At 37.3% G+C, this 23233-nt stretch overlaps 1 protein-coding gene across 8 annotated transcripts in view; it reads right to left on the bottom strand.

The window, feature by feature from the left end:
• TENM2 (teneurin transmembrane protein 2) overlaps positions 1-23233 on the bottom strand; it is a 1200689-nt gene that overhangs the window by 109984 nt on the left and 1067472 nt on the right. For all 8 annotated transcript variants that reach the window (XM_090064279.1, XM_090064280.1, XM_090064278.1 and 5 more), the window contains 2 exons: positions 14611-14811; positions 12753-12938 (listed from right to left, as the gene is read on the bottom strand). In XM_090064279.1, coding sequence (XP_089920405.1) covers positions 12753-12938; positions 14611-14811 — 387 coding nt within the window. The remainder of the gene's footprint in view (positions 1-12752; positions 12939-14610; positions 14812-23233) is intronic.

Genomic DNA, 23233 nt, shown 5'->3' with positions numbered 1-23233 from the left:
TACCCTGATCAAAGTACAATAAAAATATATATTGATCGGCTTAACAATAAAGAATCAATTAACAATGATCCCAGACAGGCGATAGCAAAATGTATTTTTTTACCTGCTTTTCAGTGAAACCCATGAAGAGATGCATTGAATATAAAACTCTATAGCCCTATGGCTTCCAGGCTGTATCATCAATTAATAATACTGCATGGGGAACAATGTCAACTTGAATTTTCTTTTGGCATTTCTAATAAACTCCTAAAATAAATAGCATGATTCTGACTCTGAAATATATGGCATCTTTTAGAACTCACTGACAAGAAGTTAGAAAAAAGTATGTTATTATTGCTCCCTCTCTCCATACCATTATTAGAGGATTTTGAGGAAAAGTCTATGGGAAGTGCAGTTAATGCATTTGTTAACTTTTTGTTTTGTGTTGTGCTTTATGTTTCCACCAGCAAATAATGATCATGGAATGCACCCTGGCTTACTGCTCTCAATAATATATAATTGTAGAAACTGTAAAAAAAATCCCCAACCAAATCAAACCAAAACCCTTTAGTTTTCTGTTTAATTCTAGACACCCTACATGCTACTGTAAAGCTCTATGCTATGATTTCCCCGGAAACTCCCAAAAGAAATTGGTTTGTAATGTAACAGATACATATTTTGCCTTGCTTCAATAAGTGGAAAGCAAAAGAAGTCAGATCAGTTTATATTCAAAATGTACTGAAAAGTTGATGGCAACATGCTAAAGGAACTGAGTTGTGTTCCCAGTGGTTAAAACAAAAAAACCCAGTTCTCTCATCTGTACCAATGTCTCTTCAGCTTTATAAGACTCACAATCATCTGTGACATTTAGGCTTTTGTGTTTGCGCACAGTGAATTTACAAAAATAACACCACTGCCATCCTTGTGGGACTCACTCCACAAAGGCTCTAGCAATCACTTCTGATTCCTAACAATTGGAGATCACAATGTTTTGATGCAGCACTATTTTTCTGATCAATAAATCACTACCTTTTAAGGAAAAAATTAAGTAAAAATGTTATTACTAAGCTTGTAGGATAGTTATTTCTAAAATTATTTTTAACAGTGTCTCTAGATGAAAAACAAGACAATTTGACAATACTTTTTTTGTAGGAAAATGGTTGTTTTTTTCCTCCACAAAAATAATGCTGCTTGCTATGATTGCACTGTCCCATCTATATCTTCAGTAATAAGACCACTCTGATCAGGGTCTCTCACGTTATTAATTGTTTTCTATTTCTTTGTCTAATCTTTAGCACTGGCACATCAGTATAGGGATATGGTTATGCTCCTGGGGCAAAGTGAAAGCAGTGAATTCTGGTTAGTGCCACAATCATAAATGTGAACACTTCCAACTCCACCCCAGGGCGGGTGCCACTATTGACCCTCCGTAGCCATGCCACTGCACTGGCACTGCATTCAAATGCAACTCTAAAGAATGCAGCTAAACCTCAGGGCTTTCAACCATGTACACCTCTGATGATCTGGAGGCAAATTAAAATGTATGTGCTTTATATGTATCATGCTTGTAATATTCACTAGCAGTCTCACTTGTTTAACGTATCTAAACAGATATCTTCTTTATCATAATAACTAGCTAGAATGAATATACCAGAGACAATCCTTTAACTTACCAATATACAATTAAAATATATGGAAGTGATTTGCTAAAACCAAGGATCTACTTTTAATTATATGAAAAATTTGCTAACTATGGCAGTTTCTGTAATTCAGTCCAGTCTAATTGCCCCAAGAATGCTTAGGAAAAAAGACTTAAACTTCTACTTTCAGCTCTTTTGCATGCTATCTTACTTTATGGCATATAAAAAGCATGCCACAGACAGCTGATGCCAAGCTGATTGACCTACTCTGAGTTGCACCGTTAAAGATTGTAAACAGAAACTAAAGATACAATAGGATTAGGAGAAAAGCAATAACCCTTCACACTTATTAGCTGCTTTTCAGAATTATGGTCCCGTGTTTACAGACTACAGTTAACCCAAAGTTCTTTAATACACATTATGCTATGGATACAATACCAGAAGCTTGGGTAGGATTTAGGTGCCATTAGACAAACAATGTTTGAGAAAATGAAGAACCCATCTCTTACTTGAGCATCTGTGACTCACTGCATGGCTCCTGATAACCAATGAGACAACACAATCAGAGGCAATGAATCCCAGATGTTAGACATAGGTCATGCTCCATAGAGCTGGCAGATCACAATGTGGGAGAAATAAAACTAATTTCTAAGTTTATTGGGGTGAGTGGGGGTACAGCTTTGGTTGGATAAGGAGACAGCATATTTCTGGTCTGCCTAAATGTTTGCAAGGGATAATGTGAATGATTCCTCAGGCACTGTGGTCTCTGTGAATGAAAAAGTTACCACTTTCATGTGAAAAACATGCAGCATGCTAATGGAGCTGCCAATTGCCTATTTAACAACTCAGAGCTTTGGTATCTAGCACCCAACGGTCATAACTAGCTTTAAGAGCTGAAAGCTTGTAAGGGGGAAGTCCAGCTCCAATCCAGTTGTTGAACAAGGTCAGGATGAGGCCAACTGTGGTGCAGCAATCTCAGCAACTTAGGCCATGTGTAGATGAAAGAGGCTTCTAGGAATTTGGCTGTGAATTGATGCTATAATGAAGTCCTACATAGACTCTTGCTTTCTCACACTTAAATCTGTTCTGCAAATGCTTGGCTGTCTTTTGGGGGTGAATCTCATATACTTCATTGCCTTCTGTGGGTCAGACATGTATGAATCAATACTATCATGAAAAACTTTATGGTCCATTCATGCATACTGGAAGTTGTTTAAATCAAAACATTTGAGTTTAAATATTTCAGTACTACAATAACTTGAAAAGAAAGAGCAATTAACTCTACATGTCTTCAACAATTAATAAACTCTGTTAGTTGCATTATTAGCTTCTATATTTATCACAGATAGAAATAAAAAAACCTCAAAACCTGTGATCTGAATAACGCTGAATGCTGAGAAGGTTCACAACTGAATGTACACTTGGCACTTGAGACCTATTTCGATTTGTAATATTTATGGTTTGTTCCAATAAATTAATAACTTCATAACCTTTGCAGATTTCTATGTGCGAGTCTATTTTATTTATATTTGCAGAAAATTTTAATTCAACTAAAATTGACTAAAAAAAAAAAACCACAAAAAGAATTACTTCTACTGGATGGGATTCTCCTAGCAAGCAGATTGCATTTGGGGAAAGGGTCAAGATAGGGAAGGAAGAAACTGACAGAAATTTTACAAAGCTTTATTGAATCTGAATGACACAAGATGCAATTTACCCTGCTGCAGACAGGTCCCCATATCTTTCACTTGAAACTCTTTTTTTAAATTGCTATTAAAGGCTTAGGGTGGGGCTCAAAGTCTTGTGCATAGCTACTCTGTACTGGGTTGTAGAGCATCTTTATTCACAATCAAAGACAGTAGGTAGCTGTGAAAACAATGAAAAGCTGAAATTTGGAAATACATATTTAAAAAATGGTCTAACTGGTACCTGTGGCAAAACTGTTGAATGATATTACCTGTGTAAGGATTGTAGGGAAATTGTTTCAATATATTTATGATATTCTTTCTTTTTAACATATTGTCCAATTTGAAAAACTGCAGGTTCATAATTTCAAAAGCACCAAAACTTAAGGACATGAGTCTCTCTGACTTCCAATGCATTCTATTTTAATTGAAATCTTATTTAATTGAAATAATTTAGGAGCAAGGAGTTGAGAAAATTCAACAATACAAACACTTCTAGGATGCACAGAGTATAGGCATCTGAGACTTAATTTTTAATTTTTCATGCTTTATTACAAAAGAATTTGTGGGAGGATCAGATGGAGAGAAGTTTCTTACATCCATCTGAAAAATAAAGAGAATGCAGTATAAGCAGGGCAGTGCCACAGATTTTCCCTTTCCCACTCTCTCATTTTATTAGCACAAGGCCTTTATAACATTTTTTAGCCTAATTAGACTTCATTGCAAAAGGCCACCTGGAAACTGCTGCTGAGCACCAATTGACTCAAAAAGCTCCACACTGGCACTGGTTGTGCATTGACAGTGCCTTGCTAAGGGGAAAATAACCAGGAGATGTTATATCATGACAACTGTGCCCCTTTCAAAGCTATCACGATACTTGTCAATCTATCAGCAGGACACAAACTAGCTATGAGAAGGAAGGAAGTTATACCTTCCAACGAATTTCAAGATTTCCAAATCTGATATGCAAATCAGAGTGAAACCTATACATTTCAAAAATTTCCACAAAGCAAAATTTTAATCAAGATACTTAATTTTAGCAGAAACATTTTACTTTTACTTTTTCAAATGTGTAGCATGTTATGAAATGTAAAACAAGTACACTGAAAAATTACTTGAAAACAAAAAATTGGAAAGTTTTCTTCTGAAAATAATGAAAAGATCTGTAATCATTGTTGCAACCTCCTCCACCTCCACTCTTCTTCTGAAACAAAATATCAAATTGGATTTTGTTTTGTTTTTTTCTACCCTGTGGTGTCAAGTACAGGTTTCAGTAAGTGAATGAATTACATGGTATCAATGCATTCAGAACTGAAAGACATTATAACAGCTTGGATAGGTTCTGTATATTTTGCCATTTTGGAAATTTTGGCAGAAGCACATATTTTCAGCAGAACTTGGTTCCAGTGAAAGTTTTCTGGCCAATTCAGATTAATTGATGAACAGTGACCATAACTATTCTTCATATAGTCTCTGGGTCTTCCATGTGGGGAGGAGGAGCTAAATATACAAATGTATTTAAAATGTAGGGAAGTGCCTAGTAGAAATGATACATGTGATTTAGCCGAAATGATTTAGGCCTTTAATTCCCTTTGACTTTTAATGGGGTTTGGTGCCTAATTTGCTTAGGTGCTTTTGCAAATCTACTTGGTGTCTATTTATAGTTTCAGGTAGCAAACAAACCCTTAGGAACCAGGGCTTAGAAGCGTAAGAACTGCATGACTGTAAGGGGCTCAGGAATAGGTACTTTTTAAAAAAAGGGTCCTTTTGGTAGTCTTTCATAAAAGGGCAGATACACTTTGGACTCTCATTAATGCACTATTGCAATGTATAACTCTTTGCAAGTAAACAATACATATATTCCAAATAGCAGAGTCTATTTGGATGTCACCAATGACCCCTCACAACCATCTTAATGTCTTTGTTATTTCATATCCAACTATACCATGTAATTCACTCACTTGCTGAAACCTGTGCTTGACACCACAGGGTACAAAATAACATAGAAACAACATCTTTGGAACATTAGGGGTTGCTCAGTGCTGCAAATATGCCGAAGAACTGCAAAATCAGTTTTGCTCTTTCGGTAGTTAGATCAGGCTTGATCAATTTTTTCCTTTTTCTTTTTCTTTTTTTTTTTCGGGGGGGGGAGGGGGTTGTGCAAGCTCAAAAATTGGCCAGAAATCAATACAAAATGCATAGAAGCCCCTCCAAATGAAAGAAATACCGTGATGTAGGCTGGGAGGTTATTTACAAGTATCTGTTGGGTACTTCTTTGAAATCCTGGATGAAATGTAGGGTGCCTGGCTGAAAATATACTCATTATCTTTTTTTGGCTTATGAAGGAGGAAATAGGGTCCATTTCAGAATATATCCTGTACACAGAATAAAAATAAGTGGCCTGACATAGCTCAGCAGCACGTTCCAAACCTTTACAGGGAACCCACAATAAGGAACATAACCAAAGAACTCTTCCTAGCTTACTTAGCTTGCTTTTTAGCCAAGAAATATCTCCAGCTGTCCCCCACGTAAGCACCTTTGAGATGTACAATGAAAAGTAACTTATATGAAAAGTACCTGTTTCTCAGACTCCCTGATACTGAAACCTGTGTTCCCATGAGAAAATTCTACAAATACCTGGTTGTAAACTTGGAAGGAAATACGATAGCCTGCTTAGAGGCCCTAAGCCTCTTTTGGGAAGGACACAATATACATCTAATACATAAAGAAATAGTTATGACAGAGTTATTGAATTTAGATAATCTAGTACTGGAGAAACTGTTCCAAAAACTTTACTTATGCTTAAGGCATACAAACAATAAATTAAACCCTGGTTTCTCATACAGAGATCATGAAAAGACTTGTAGATCAGAAACAGCTCAGCATGATGTTGGAAGTAACAATTATTTTTCCATATATCACAGAGCTTGAAGAATGAGTAGCCAAAAGATATCCCTGAAGTGAAGAGTTTAGAAGGCTACAGAAAAGGTGGGACAATTACAGAGAGAATGAAGATATCCAGAGTTGCACAAATTGCTTGGGAGGCCTATAAAGCTCACATGCTCAAGGGCATGAGAGGGATTCAGGGAAGATGCTTCCTCAGTGGGTGGGCAAGTATAGAAGTGCACATTTACAAGCTACTTTCACTTTTACTGAAGGATCTAGATACTGGCCTGGACTCTCCAAGAGTCTGAGCCAATACAGGAATTGCTACATTGCCTTAGTTTTTACATATTATAGTTGTGATGCTCTACCTACCAGGGAGTCTGATGCCTCCACAGTAAATGCTTCCTATTAAAATATGTCTATTTTAATTCCAAGAATAAAGGATTCCAAGAATAAGTGCAATGAATCTATGTGCGTTTCTTTGCTCTCGAAGCATTAGAATCTTTGCAAAAATTTCAGGCCATCCTATTGCAATACGTAGTTTGGGCTTAACCTGGATACATTTTAGTCCTGACCCATTGCTTTCCTACTCCTCCGTTAGGTCTGCTATCCCCAGGTTTCTTGGTATTTTGGTGTCAGTTTTAAACATTCCTGGAAAAGGCCCTTTCCTTTTCACGAAGCTTGATAGAGTTTTAGGGAAAAGTGATGGCTCTGTATAGAGATTTACTAAAAATAAATACTGGATTAGTAATATGTCAGTCTTGAGAGTATTACTTATTGGGCAAAAAGGTGGAGAACTGCTGCAACACTTTACAATGGGAACTTCTTCAATTTCAATCTATCTAGGTTTTCAGAAAATTAAAATATAAATTAAATTTACACAGAATGGCAATAATCAGTGAAAATACCTCCACTTAATTCGTTTGATTACTATTACTGTTTGGTATTGAAACAGACAGAAAACAATGAGGAAATCTATCTAGTAACACTCAAAATGAAGTATAATACCATGTCACTAATAAGTCCATCCTAGCAAGAAACTTGCTACCAATGCTGGGATCCTGCAATCTTTGTTAAAGAAAACTAGTGCCATGTAGTAAATTAACTTATATTTTGCTTTAACATGTTGTGCATCTTTGTCTGTTATAGATTAAATTTAAATGGCTAGAAATATATATCTGAAAAAGGCTAATACAGCCAGATCCCTCAAAATTGCTCTCCTTTGTCATAAATGATGCTTTCCCACTGTCTTTTCTCACACACTTCTTCCCACCTCTCCTGTAAATTGCCTTTCCTTGTATCATTATTGTTGTAATTACTTTAAGAAAATCAGTAAAAGAAAAAATTCTTTGACACAAAGAGCATTCCAACAGGACAAAACTACCCCGCTGTGTCAGAATACAACACAAAGCTGCACTGGGTAGGGTTTTGTTGATTATTGACTTGGTAGCTAGAAAAATGAAAAAAAAAAAGTATGTAGCAATCTGTTTGATGATATGTTGTACTCTCCCTTCTGGGGAAACCAGTGAATATGCCCAGAGGCTGCAAAGGGCACCTTCCCAATATATCCTGCACAAATAGTCTCTCTAAATCTCAATCAAAACTAAAACTTCCTATCTGGTCCTCATATCTGGTAGAAGTCTGTGCTTCAAGGATGGGATCCCAAGTCTTCTACCACTTGAGTGTAAATTTCGTTCATGGTGTTAAGTATCTGAAAGTAACTGTTTTTGATGGGTGTGAAGGATTTGGAGTTTTCAGTTTAACTCATTGTGGACCAAAGTCTACATCACCAAGTAATCATATGTGGCTGAAACAAACAAATTACCGTAGGTCAAACAAACGGTCCATGTTTGAAACTTGATGTACTGATTGGTACTCTCAGTAGAGAGGTCAAGTGCTCAGTGTAGGAGATGGCACCTCAGATGGTGTCTTCTGCAAGACAGAACTGAGGCACAGGGTAGGCTCTGTCAGAAATCTGGCACTTATGGCCAAGGCACAAATGAATGAGGGGCTCAGTCGCCAGGGCTGTGAAAGGTGACACCCTTCACCAGTACTAAAGTAATAAAAGAAACAAAAATTGTAGTACTCAAGTTGACCAACTGTAATAACTGATCATATACAATAACATTTCTATGTTATCAAATACCTCCAATCACAGTCGCCTGCCACTATGTTTTGCTTATGTATCCATACATAAAAAGAAGGGTTGCCCAGCTTCTATCTAGGGGTTTATATATAAAATAACAGGAGAGGCAGTTGAAAAAAATGTTCAGGGAATAGGACTTACCAAAGGAAGACTGGTGCCTCCACTCCTGTGGAAAGAGGTCACCTTATTCATGGCACAAAACATAGGCTGTTGTATTCGTATTGTCTGATTAATTTCCATTCTTGGACTTCATAAATACTCAGTGTGTTTATCCTGGTTCCATTGAAGTCAGTGGAGTTTTGCCAATAACTTTAGTGGAGCCAATATTTCAAACTCAGTTCTGTTGAGACATGGCTTGCAAAAGAATGACATTTTCAAAGTGATGTTTCTGGCTATTTTTTAAGGTTTCTGTCCATGCTATATTTCCTTTTCTTTGTCATTACAAAGTTCCCCTTGGAAAGAAATGAATCCCTGCACCCTGGTAATATGCAACAGTTATAGCAATTCAAGTTTCATTTCTGACTAGCTGATCTATTTTAGGACATTAGGGTTTAATAACAGTTAATGCTTAGACATATCAAAGAAAGAAAATCTCTCATAATAAAATTCAGGCATAAAATTGGTCCAAGATTTAGCTACTGCTGTACCTAGTCTTTCTCTGTTTTATTAGTTTTGCATTAACTTCTTTGTCCTTATCTAAATTTTCCCCTATTATTTAGTTATAACCTCATCCACTATTGCAATCACTTATTAAGCACATCAGGGCACATGTATCTTTTTAGATTGGGTAAAAGATTCATTTTCTTTATTATTGCCATCAGACTAAACTATCTGCCTTCCTAACTACTAAAGTAGGAAAGTGAAGAGTGATGTAGAATGCAGAGCTTTGCTTTGCTGTACGAATCAGTTATGTAGGACCAGTGACTTTTTTTCTTTTCAGCTATTCTGCTCTCCATTGACATATCAAAGTCTGACTATAGCTTTTCTTTTATACTAGTACTCTTCTATTCTTATACTTTATCTCTACTGCTACAAGCAGAAAACGATTATTGGAATTCAAAACATGTTTTTCAATGAGCCAACACTATGATTCTTGGAGACTTTTCAGAGTTCCCTCGTTAGAATGCAGTATGGAGTAAGAAACAACACTTTTTGTTGAATTTAGCCAGAGGGAATGTTAGCTGTAGCAGTCAGTACTGAAATGTCACACAGTATACTTAAAATATGATTTAGTTTTGGCTAAATGTCTGGAAAGGAATAATTTGGCATCAAGTAAAAGAAAATAATATATTCTGAGTGAGTGTGAATATCTCCAGCTTGCTACAGCCATCACCTTTCCTCCGCCACATTAGTCCAAAGTGTTCTGTTCCTAAAGAAACTCAAGGGAAAGTAAAAAATATTCGGGTATATTTCAAATTGCTCATTTCCCCACAAAATAGAGCATTTGCCCTAATTGGTCTTGCTCTGAAGCCCAATTAAAGTCGGAGAAGTCTTTTCATCAACTTCAGTGGGGTTTGGATCAAGGTCATAATCATTAGAGGCAGGTGCGTATTCAGAGTAAATTATTCATTTAATGAATTTCCCTTCTTTTTCTGTTTGCAAACTATCTGTGAGCAATTTACAATTTTCTCAGATTTACTGAAGAAGAAATCCTGGCCTATGGCTGTCCCTAAGCAGTTAATTTTGACTACTCAAAATTCAAACTGCTGTTTATTTCAGAGGAGGGGGATGGGAAAGTGAGGGCAGACACAGGAGCTGAAACATGTCAGATGGAAGGTTTTCTATGTGTTGACTCTCTGAATCAGGTTGCTGACATAATATCCTCTTTTTTAAGCTAAAAATTCACTGAATACCATTACCAGCAGTAAGCCAGTTTCCTAGATTTCTCACTGAATGCCAAGGCAGAGAGGAAACAGACAAAGACCAAGTGAATGTGTGTAAAACCTCAAAGACCTGGATAACTTATTCTCATGTTAAGCTTTCAGTCTCTCTTTGGCAACAGCAATTCTTTGGGAGTAGTTATGCCCTTTATGCTGTACTCACTGATAAGTGTTCATCCTGGCCCCCAAAAGCTAGCCATACACTAGAAATAAAAAAGAAAGAGCATCCTGTTCTCTTACCCTCTGGTGAATTCAACTGCACCGCAGCAATATGCTGTGTATGTACAAGCACGATTATATTCAGGCCCAGTGATAAAGAAAGATGGAATTCCTTTTCAACCCACTCATAAGAATGACCATGTATTTGTCTACATAGCTCATTATTTATACTGAAATGTGGGGTAATTACAGCTGTAGACCTGAACATTGGGCCCTAGTCCCATCTCTGCTACAGATAGACACACATAAAAGTTCAAACATGCCATTTCAAGAAAAAGCTAGCACAAGAATAGCTTATTCTCCTCAGAAGAAACATCTTCGCCTCTCTCTTGGAAGAAATGTATGCATTTCATTCCTTTGAAAACTAGGGTAAATATCCCTTTACAGGCCATCTACCTTATTTACAATTTGAGAGATTAATAAGTGCACAGAAAATAACACTAAGCACAAAGCTTCCTTGAACAACCTAAGAAAGGCATCTTTTTGTATGCACAGTAAAGTTAATGTTAGACATTTCAGCTATATCTAAACATAGGAATATATTTTAAAAGATTACAAAGCCAAACAAATTCAGCACAAGGGGGAAAACATTTTTTTGAATAAGCAATTACTGCACAATTGGAGACAAAAGGCAGGGTTGACAATTGTTTGGATGTTTTAAAGGTCCAGGAATTAATTAGCACAGTGATCAAATGTCATGATTATCCTGGCAGGAAAGTACTGACGGGGCAGAAGTGCAGAGGACAAAAGTGAAAAAAACCGCTCAGCAGCATCGTTGGTGACAAAGTGCTGAATCACAAAAGCTTTGATTTAAGTGATATTAAAATACAGCATCAGAAGCTTGTGGCACCACAACTTCAAAGAAGATGCCCTAAAATGTATAGATTACTTATTTATAAAGGTGTATTTTTAGTATCCAGTCAGTAAGTTTCCCAGGAGATTTTCACATCCAGAGAGATTCAAAGGGAAACTTAAAAGAAAATCCACTCAAGGGGTGCAAAATTTTGACCAGGGTTTTAGCTTACGAAGAAACAATTCACTGGTAATAGGACTGTCCCATTAGGGTCCCTGATTGCCATAAAATCTCAATTCATATACTGCCTCTTTGTTGTCTGTTTTACAAAATACTTTTTAAAGGTAATTAAAATCATGTTGTCTATGTTTTTTTACCCATTTTTACTTTTTAAAAGGATATTTGATAGTAAAATATGTGCCCCAGGGAAATGGAAAATGGACACATTTGTCTTCTAAGAGAAAATCATGCTGCTTTCAAAGTGCATAGCCTTTCAATTTGCAGACACATTCCTTTGTTCCAGATCATTTTTACTCAGATTTCTTAGCAGAGGCGAGCCCAGTAAGAAACTCACTCTCCTTCCCTTTTGCCCATACACTGGAAAAATAGTGAATATGGCCTTACCTTTCAAAAGAGTCTGAGCAATACAGTATGCTACCTAATTCTTTGCAGGAAAAGATAAAGAATTGCATTTAGCAATAATGAATTTCTCTTAAAATTTATATTTAAAGCATTTTCATTTGAAAGGATATAGTATCTTTAGTGTGTGTGTGTGTGTGTGTGTGTGTGTGTGTGTGTGTGTGTGTGTGTGTGTGTGTGTGTGTGTGTGTGTGTGTGTGTGAGAGAGTATAATCTTTTTGAACTTCCCCGGCCGACATATCACAGTTGAGATGCAATCGCGTTAGTCACGGCACTCTGCATGATGCCAATGCTGTACTGAGCAGCATGCTATTAGGAAAGGGTACATCAGCAGGCTGCAGTACTGACTAGGCCCTCCCATGCTGTGACTATCTATATGCAAACACCATGCCCACTGTCACAGCACAACAAGGGAAAATGCTAGGGAGCTATTTCTGTAACAATGGGAGCACTTATTCCTCCTCAACTTGACCCCTGCTCTGTGTGGTTATTGTGGTGATGTGTTTCGGATGTGATGTATAATAGCAGGAAAGCACTGAAGCATCAGACCAGGAAATTAAAAAGGATCCCATTCACACAAAGAAATGTTTAGTTAAGTTTGAAAAGCTTGGCTCAGATGGTACCTTGATGGACCATTTGTTACATCTTTACTTATTAGTGTCCATTTGCATTTGGGTTTTTTTCAGACTCTGTTTGCTGTTGATTTTAAATGATTCCCAGAGTTCCTCTGCATTCCACCTTAGATTCTCAGAGGCAGAACTGATATTTGGAAGCACTAGGGTCCTTAAAGGAACAGCCTATTACAATACACAATAGTAACTATGTTTCTACGATTTATGAAAAGAAAGCAATATGTGCCTGTTTCGGTGCCTGTCGTTTGCCTACCAATGGTGCAGTGCTCCCCATTCCAGCCCTCTCTGCATTCACATTTCCCATCTTTACAGGTTCCATGCTCTGTGCAGCGGGGATGGCACACACGCTGGTCACACGCCACTCCTGTCCATCCTTCTTCACAACGACATGCTCCGCCAATACACACACCATGAGTGCCACAGTCCACAGAACACACTTCTAGGAGGATAAAAAAATAAAAGGATGATTACAGCTGAATACTGTCATTGTGAACTGGGCAAAGGAGCAGTGGGAGCTTAAGATGAAAAGTAACACAAATTGGCACCTTGCTCCTGTAAACTATATGCTGTCAGCCCAGCGTGCTCATATTCCCACCAAAACCAGCCTCCCTCCACCCGTTTTTATTAAAAGAAAATAACAAATTCCACAACCTGAATGCTGCACTGACAGGTCCAAAGCTGACTTCTTTGTTCAGTGCAAATGAGTTTCCCCATACAACTCCATTCACATGCTTCAGGCCTAGCATGAAATAATTTCTACGGGTAAGACTATAATTCTATTTCTATGGCCTCATCTGCACGTTGCACTTAAGGCATGATTAACTGGTTAATCACGCCTTAAGTTGTGACCCAGCTATACATTCAATCAATTAATGGCATGATAAAACAAGCAATAAGCCACAAAGTTATTCCAGAAAAATGGTAATAACTTTGGGGCTCATTCTCATCATGCCATTAGTCGAACAAAGGGGCTCCCAGCCATAGGGACGCACCATCTTCTGCAAGCTCCTCTGCTGCTGAAACTATTAGTGGAGCCAGGGTTTCAAAGAACAGGTTCAAAGTACTATTTCTCAGAATTCTAATCTGAAAATTCATATTATAATAAAAGTGAAAAGAAAAATTCCAGGAGATAAAATATTTTAAATTATTGTTTTTCAAATAAACTATTCAGTGTTTCATCCAAATTGTAAGCTGATCTTCCTGACTTCTCTGTTGTCACGAGTACAAAGTTCCAGGGACATTCAGCTAATTGCATCACTAGGCAAGCTGGATGTTTTGTATTTACTCTACAGATATCTCTTGATGTGAAACTAATTGCTTAGATTCTTTTTCTGTTTGAACTGCCGAAGAGAAGAATTTTCATTATAATGGTTTTTTGCTGTTCTATGACTTTTTATGAATGAGTAGTACATACAAGGTTCCTTCCAACTCTAAAGTGTTTTGAAAATATTAACAGGTTATTGCCTACTAATGCAAAGCCTTACATTAACAGAAAGAGACACTGTCACAACCCACACAAGTTTCAGTCTGGGAACAGTAACATTACATTTCCTAATTCCAAGCTTCTAGCCCTGCACTGAAAATGCTATAGTACGTAATATTTAAGGAATAGCTACTTACCCATAATAACTAGAGTACAATATACTGTATTTACTCAAATATAAGATGAGGTTTTCCCCCAAGGAGCGGGGAGCAAGAGCCTGCAGGCCCTCTAACGCTGGCCCCTTTAAGGGAGGTGTAAGTTGCAGGGGGATCAGGAAGTCTTCAGGGGAAAGAAGTGGATGAGGCAGAGGGCAAGGGGCTGTAGCAGTGGGGTGGGTGGAATACAAGAAAGCTCTCCCGTACTTAGATTCTATCCCTGAAAAATTGTAACAAATGGATAAATTTTCTATGTACAGAATGTAATTATTAGGGGGTTGTCTTATAGTTAGAGTCTTCTTATATTCAAATAAATATGGTAAATGACTTCACTGTCCAAACACTGAAAGAACAATTTATATTTCATGTAAATTATTTGTATTTTAGGTTCTTCCTTGACATCAGAATGTTAAACAATACAGTAAATGGGAAAGAAAGATTACCACAAATCCAGGCAGAAATATTTTTCTTACCAACAGAGCAGTCAGGACCCATCCAGTTGGGATCACAGCTACAGAGGCCTGTGTCAGAGAGGTAAGTACCATGCCCACTACACTGGTCTGGGCATTGTGCTCTGGGAAGCTCACAGGTTAGGCCACCCCAACCTGGGCTACAGAGACATTCGCCATTCACACAGACACCATGATTGGAGCAGGTTGGATCCAAACAATCAACTAAATAAAGAAAACAAAATACATTTTGTTTGAAAAGGGTCAGTTCGCCCAGCATGCCATCTGGATGATACGGCTTGAGAGAACAGTGTTCTATGATGTGTACATTGCTGAGATGAAGGACAGTACTGTTATACTGCGAAGTAGAGTAGGACTTAGATTTTTCATATCTGGGAGGTTTGCAACCTGCTTAATTCACAATAGATTGTTGAATTAAGAATGAGCCACTCAGCTGATTGCTGCAGCTTTTATTTCAAAGAGTACTGCTTCTCCACACCGTTGGAGTCCTGCGCTGTTGATCAGAGAAGTAGTGCCCTTGAAATAAAAGTGGCAAATAGCTGGAGTGCCTCAGCAGTCCCCCCACAGCTGCCTGCTCTGGCTATATATACCCCTGACCAGTTTGCAAACTCTCATTTTTACAGGGTTTAGGAACCTCATCCTATGGAGAATCTGGATTCTACCCTATAGCAAACTCTTGCAGTTGCTCTTTAAGCCACGTACAAATCAATCCTAAGAACTGGAGAGTACAAAAAATACCATTCTACCTGCTGGGACATGAATGCCAGAAGATGAAAAAGATAAAACAGAAAAGATGCATCTTAACCTGACTTTGGAAGAATAAAAGAATGAGTGCATTAAAATAACAGTGAAAATAATATTTTAAATCTAGAGGTCCATATTCAGGGCATACTTCTGTTGAATTAAACTGAAGTTTCAAAATAATTAATACAATTCAAAGCTAAATAGAAATTGAGTAAGTATAATACTTTACATGGATCCAAAATACCTTTCTTCAGAGGATTTCAAAATAATTTACCAAAACTAGTTGTTAGGAATATTACTATCGTTAGTATATAACACATTATAATACAATCAAACATATAATGTAATAGATAGCAATATTATAGATATGTCTACATATATCCTGCATATACAATACAATTATAATAGAGTAATATCTGTACTGTATCCATTTTACTAAGTGAAGGAAAATGGAAGTACAGATTTACTGAGTCAAATACCCATAAGTTAAAATTTTCAAAAACACCCGTATGACTTTGGAGGACAAGTCTGATTTTTAAAAGTAAAATAGAGGCTTTATAACCTAAGCTTCACTGAGACTCCTAAGTCAGGCAGGCACCTTAGAACATTTTATTCATAGGCAGTCAGTGGCTGATCTATGATTAGAACAGGAGTTCCAGTTTTCTGAAATCTGTTCTAACCACTAGACCACATTCCTTCTCTTAACAGTGATAGCTACTGCTTCAACTATTTCTCAAACCAAAAAAAAAAAGAAAACAAAGTTATTTAAAATATTCTTTTTTGTAAATGGCGGAAAACCATCCGTGTGGGATGAGTTGCCATCTTGGATCTCACTGAGTGATGGAGTGTGCCAGCTGTATCAGAAGTGACATTTTAGTTTCAAGGTTTTTACTTTACAGCGAGTATTTGTTTAAGTGAGCTGCACTCTATTGTAAAATGTCAACCTGGAGGTTTTATAAACAGCGTTTCACTGCAGAAGTGAGGATCAAGGTCAAAGTGATGTCCTAAGTAAAATAAATTCATCTCATGACTAGCGTACATTAGTGCACAGCTGAAGAACTAAGAATGATTGGCGTTCACTCTTGAGGCTGTAAGAAGTTTGGAGTGTATAATGAAAGTGATTTATCTCTCATCTTTCCCAAAGATGGCCCTTCTGAATTAAGGAAGAGCGTTTCAGTGAACCTTATATGAACAATACTTTACTTTCAAATTTTGGCTGCTCCCCTAAACACAGATTCATATCAAATGCATTATGAAGTTATCGAACATTTAGAAGTAGTATATAAATCAGATATGACAAACAAGATTGAAGCAGACACATAATAAAGAAGACAAAATAGGAATTATGAAATAGGTCTGACTTTAATTCAGATTTATTTCCTATAGAAATAAATGACCATGGTATCTTTGGCAAGATTGCTTACTATAATGTGATAGCACTGACAGGATTTTTTATCCAGTTAATTCTGGAAATTTTGTATATTACTAACTACAGGGAAAAGAAAATAATTTAGTAGTCTTGGTCAGAAGAAACCTCCCAAAGTTCAGAAGTTTATTTAAAGTTACTGACATATTTTGGGTTATGAAATAAGGTGGATATTTCTGGTGAACATATTCCCTTTTTGGAATTTTCAGTTTTCTGGCAGACTCTCAAATACTTTCAAATGACAAGATGGTCTTATCCTTATTGGTATTTTTTCTGAATCCAGCAAATACAGAGATATATGTAAGCAAGTATACTGAAACAAAGCAAAATACAACCAGCCACTAACTTACTTTTTACTGTAACTAATTAAAAAAAATTCACTTTATTTTGCATTTGGGATGCAGATTAAGGTTCTGTCTTATTTTATATTATTTTCTGTCTTATTTTATATTATTTCATCTTTATAACACTTAAAATAAAATTTGAAATGGTAAATCCCAACACTATTTTTTTAAAGGGTACAAACTCATTACTTTAAATGTATTTTTCTAATCTCATAAAGCACTGGTAAAGACTAGGGCTGTGTGAAGCTTTGGTCCCTAATTCGATTCAGCAGAGATTCGGCCCAATCTGGTGGCCAAATCTCTGAATCTGAATCAGGAAACACTTTAATCTCTATGAATTGAATTGGAACCCTCTGAATCAATTCAGAGAGAGTTGGAACGATTCGGCAATTCGGACGTAGACAGAGCTTTAAATGTTTTTTCTATGTACCTTAAGGTACCAGATGTGACTCATGAATGCTGTAATGCTGGGGTGAATGGAGCATCCAACAGGAGTGCAGGAGGGGTCCCTAGTACGCTTGGTAGCAGACCTGGAAGTGGAGCAGAAGCACTTCTGGTCCACTTCTGGGTCTGCCAGGGAGTGCATGGGGATTAGCCCATGCCCCCCATCTTGGAGACTGGTGCCTCCTGGGTCTGTGGGGGGTACACGGGGTCCCCCTGTGGCTGATCGCTGAGCTGGGGAAGTGCAGGGTAGGGGCCCTGCATGCTCCCCAGCAGACCTGGAAGTGGACCAGGAGTACTTCCAGCCCAATTCAAGGTTTTCTGTTGAGCACGTGGAGGGCCCCCTGTGCGATGCTCCATCTGCCCCTGCATTGCAGCATTCACGAGTCACGCCTGGTACCTTGAAGTACATAGAAAAAACATTTAAAGCTCTGTCTATGGCCAAATTGCTGATTCTTTGAGTAAGCATTGACTCTTCAGATTCAGATTCAGCTGAATTAAATCAGGGACAGTGATCTGAATCAATTAATTGAATCACTGTCCCCAATTTGGGCTGAATCCAAATTGAATATGCCTCATTTTGCACGCCCCATTTTGCACTCCCATGGGGGAGCTTTCAGGCAAGTATCACAACCCCTTAAAAATGGAAGCAATAATAAATGCAATGTAGAAAGAATGAAAAACACATCCCTCTTCCAGATAAATTAGTACCTTTCCACTACCCTGAATTATGGTATATAGGCAGAGGGAAAGCAGCTGAGATTTATTATCACTGAACAAGCCTGTCATCAACCCCCCCGCCACCCCACTTATTTTATAGAATAATGTTTGCTAAACCTTCTGCCTATTGTTCTAGGTAAATATATTTTACAATTATTTAATTCTATCAAGTGATTAAGTAATAGCTTTCAGACTTCAAAAGGAGTTATGGATTCAAATTTAGTTTAATTTATAAACAATATTTTTAGGGTTGGTATCTTGGGACGGATCCTAAACTGCCATATACTAGCATAAAATGGTTAACTTCGACAGAGCTCACATTTACAGCAGCAGATGTTCTTGCCCCAAATCTTTAATAGGGGTTACAATGGTATTTTATAAGGAGCTTCTGTAGTGTTTAAACAAAGGACAATATGCTTTAGCAGTTAAGTATATGAGACTTAGAACCCACAGCCCCTTGGCAGCTCAGATCATTAGAACTCATTTAATGTTGGGCCCTCTGTAGATTTGACAAAAAGGGTAGTGAATGCAATTTGTATCCCTAAGGACAAAAAAGGAGGTCAAGGAGTTTTCCGAATAATATGTACTATAAACCCCCCAAAGAACCATGAATTACACTTATGAAGTTAAATGTCATTGAAAAATGACTCGACCATGAAACTGACAAGAAAAACACTGTTAACTTAACCTAATTTGTCAATTTCACGTGTCTCCCTCCAAACCACATTGAATGAAATCTGACAAATATGCCATTTTATTTTCATGTGCAAATCTGTTAATAGAGCAACTGTGTTTATGCAGCAAAAATTGTGAATCACAAATATCGATTTTGGTGCCACTGCCATTTCAGGTAAATTGTTTGAACGGTATGACCATGATGAATATCAGAAATAAAAAACTAACTGGTGAAAATATGCTGACCCATAGCTTCTAATTCCATTTCCTACTGGAAGAATAGCATATGAATCAACCTGACCCATTCTTTTGGGAAGTACAAATCAATAGAGATTTCATACTATAATATAAATTCAGATATGTTTACTTGTTTTGTTGTGTTGTTAATTCATTCAGAAAATTTAAATAAGACTGGATGATCACTTAAATCTGTTGAGAAACCACTTCATATTCCACCTTTTATTCAGTAGCTCCTGAATTAGTGTGCAAAATATTTACAAAAGAGAAGAGATTTTGAAGTAGCAATGTCATTGCTATGAATTTTTTTTGCCAAATGAAGTATGCAAAAGGTTATTTTAACCTTTCTTGTCATGTTACTGGCCTTTTCTAAGTTCAGAGTTAATACGGCTTGCTTTCTGCAATCCATCTATCTTCTAAAAACCTTATCTTTTCAAGCACCAATGATTAAATCATCTAAATCCTTCTTCCTACCTTAAAAATTGACTAAAGCCAAAAACTTCATTAATGCAGGGGTAAGGGAAGCCTCATATCCTCCCAGAATATTGAATGTAACTGCTATTTAAATCTCTGAAAACCAAGACAAAAGGAGTTAATGCTCCTGTAAGACCTGCCCTACAACCTTTACTCCGACCCTCTGGTTAGCAACTGGAGATACATTATAAATAAGTTTCAGCTATGGATTCCCTACAAAAAGCAGACAAGAAGAAAAGGTGCTACTTTATGTGATACATTCTGTCTCAGAATTGTATTAATTCGTTTCCCTTCACAGTATCCAGTTGCCCTTCACTGGGCATGTCTACACAAGACACTACTACTCTGTGGTTACTGTGCTTTCAGTTAGTACTTTTATAAGCGAGTGCTAACTAAATGAGCTAACTGGAGTTACTGTGCAGTAGTGCTGGTGAATGCCTTTTAAGTGATGCTACTGCACAGTGGCCTAATACTACTGTGGAGTAGTGCCTCAGCATGGTTTTTCCCATACAACACTACTGCTCAGGCTACTGTGCAGTCAGCATCTTGTGTAGATGTCCCCACTGTTACATACAACTTTGGTGGCTGGATCAGGGAATACTTGAAGAAGGTTGTCACAGCTCACATTGTAATTTGAGAAGCGGTGTTTTTGCATGCCAACGGATAATACACCTCTTTTTCCCCTAAAGAATTAGATAAATTGTGCATGTAGAGACAGCACGACACCATGGAAGCTCTTACTGGTTTGGCAGTGTACATGACATTGTTCTGTTACAACAGAGATAAAAGTAGGTAGATATTTCAGAGAGTCAAGTGTAGTAACACTAGCTAATCAAAGGTGGCTTGTACATAAAATGTTGGGAAACAGACTAAGTATAGCCTGCTTAAGTTCATTAAGCCTGGCCTAATGCACCTTTGTCTTTGTGATGATACCACAGCCTGCTCGTTTCTCCTCTTGTGCTCACTCACATACTCTGTTCCTACAGCACTTCCTGTCATCTAGAGGGATAGTGTGCCATGATGTTTGCTAAAGCAGGATGGGCTAGCATTCACAAAAGGCACCATAAGGATTTCAAGACAGGGCTTAACTGTATTTCTTGGTTGTCAGAATTTTAAGTATAAGCATATTCTGTTCTGGAAGGGAATGCTGCACTTCTGTTGAACCTTATCTCTGCCTTAATAAACTTCTTGGATACTGAATTTGCCTTCTTTTCTGTGGTAACACATGTTAGGGAGAAAAGGGCACTTCCTGGGAATATCTCCCTGCTGAGTGGCTCAGCTAACACTTCTGCTCTCCATTCAGTTGTAAGGACTGTAAAATTTTAATGTCATGGAATTTGGACTGCTAAGCCCACACTGCATAACACACACTACACAGCAATTTTCAAGACACATGATTATTCTGAGTAATCAAGCAAACTAGGTTTATCTTAATCATAGTGGAACTAGCACCCTGCTGTTATTTCTTATAATGATGTTTTAGGGGGTTACAGTGTCTAATAGGCATAGAATTTAATTAATATTCATAGAATTCCTAAAAACTACAATTTATATCCAGGTGAAACAGCACTTAGGATACTGCATTCAGCTCTGGAAAACTTAACACCAGAAAGATGCCAAGAAATTGCAGGGGATCTGAAGAAACAGGAGTGACTGTCAGGAGAGACTGACTTATGAGGACAGACACAAGGTAATGAATATGTATAGCCTTACTAAATGACGACTAAAGACAGTGAAATGTTTATAAGTATTTGAATGGTATAATAACCAGGGAAGGAGAGGGACTGCTTCATGTGCTCCTAGGTGGAATTAATGGAATAAAATGAAAGAAAGAAAGCTTAAATTTACCTATCAGGAAAGGTTTCCTAATAATATCTTCTTTGAAATTTACTCATAATATTTAATCAACAAGGTGGAATCTCATGACTAACCTTAAATATGACTAACCTTCATATTAACTAAACAGGACCAGACAAAAGAGTAGATTTTGTTCTAAAAGTTAATTCTTGGATTCATGGGACCTGGTGTGGATGTTGAAAGAAGTGCTAGAACCATTCCTTTCCATCTCTGCCTTCTAATTTTTACCCTTACATGAGAATGGTAGGCACCATATTATATAATGTTTGAGCATCTCCTTCAATCTTCCACTGCTAGATGAACTGTGAATTACCTTTACTGGGAGGGAGGAAGGGCGTTACAGAATAAATCTGATGTAAAGGCCTCTGAAATGAATAGAAATAACATCATTTACTTTAGTGGGTTTTGAACGAACTCTTTAATGCATCTGGGGTTAAAAGCCATTTTCTGGGAGAAGCTGATAAAAATGCACTTTATAATGGTTGACTGTAATTAGTCCAATGGTAGCAGCCTCTGTAGCACTGACAAAAATCCCATACAGATTTATGGATCCAGTCTGTAAGGGTTAATTGCTACCCATAGCCAAAACACTGGTCTCCCAACAACAGGACTGAGACATACTTGTGTTATCTGGGAAAGCCTTAATTATCTCTGCCTATGTTTTCTGGTGACAGAGAGCTGTTTACTAGGCTATTAGATGAACAGGTGCACTCTGCCTAATTCCTAGCAGACAGACTCCTGCATCAATTAGAATATTCAGTACGGAGCCAAGGTTTGAATGAGCTTGGTCACAGACCTATTATCTCAACTAAAGAAATGCTCCCCTTTTTAGGTCAGAGGTGATAAACACTGGCCGGTCACATGGAGTAGCCTGAACTAAAACTGACAGGCTCTCAGGATGAGCAGAGGACTTCAGAATTTTGGCAATTCTCCTGAGCTAATTTTCCTTATAAAACAATACAATTACACTTAAAATAAAAGAGGCAGCTCTCTGATTTATGTTGTGGCACCTTTTGCAAAAGTAATCGTGAACAAAACCATTGTGGAATTCTATCTATGACCATATTTGGTCAGATCATTTTGTTAAATACTCTCATTTTTTATATACACAAAAAATGACTACTTAAATTTTCAATATAAAGAGCTTTTTAGCATTTGTTAAATTGCTACCATTTCTGTGTACCATCTACTTTTCTTTAATTCCATGTGATTGTGTTTAACAAGAGTAATTTACCCTACATGATGTCTCTAAGTAGCGTGGATATCTATAGTCTTCCAAACCTGGCTCTTCTCTTTCTGTATTAATAGTGACTGAAGCATTTGCCTTTTGTGGGTTTCAGTTATGCCATTTTGTAAACCACCTTTCATTTTGTTCTCCAGTTTACATTAAAAATGTTCAATAAATATAATCCATAAAAAAGGAAAAGAATTATCTTGATTCTTCAAAAAAATCTCTCAGATTTACTTGTAGCAGACAATTCTAAGGGACATTTCAACCACTGCAGAATAACTACAATATTAACTACACAGCAGATCAAAATACAATTTGAAGTTTCCCAGAGCAGTAAAACTGAATGGACTCCATATATGAAATGCCCACCTGTGTACTGTCTGCTAGAGCAGATTTAAACTCCAACATTATGGAATTCCTTCCCCTTCCCTCCCTACCCTTTGGGTCTGTAAACCCAGAAGATACACTCAAAGCATA

The sequence above is a fragment of the Crocodylus siamensis genome, chromosome 10 (genome assembly GCF_052110815.1).
Source record: "Crocodylus siamensis isolate JL-2025a chromosome 10, ASM5211081v1, whole genome shotgun sequence".
NCBI classification, from domain to species: Eukaryota; Metazoa; Chordata; order Crocodylia; family Crocodylidae; genus Crocodylus; species Crocodylus siamensis.
This window is presented reverse-complemented; position numbering and strand designations above follow the sequence as displayed.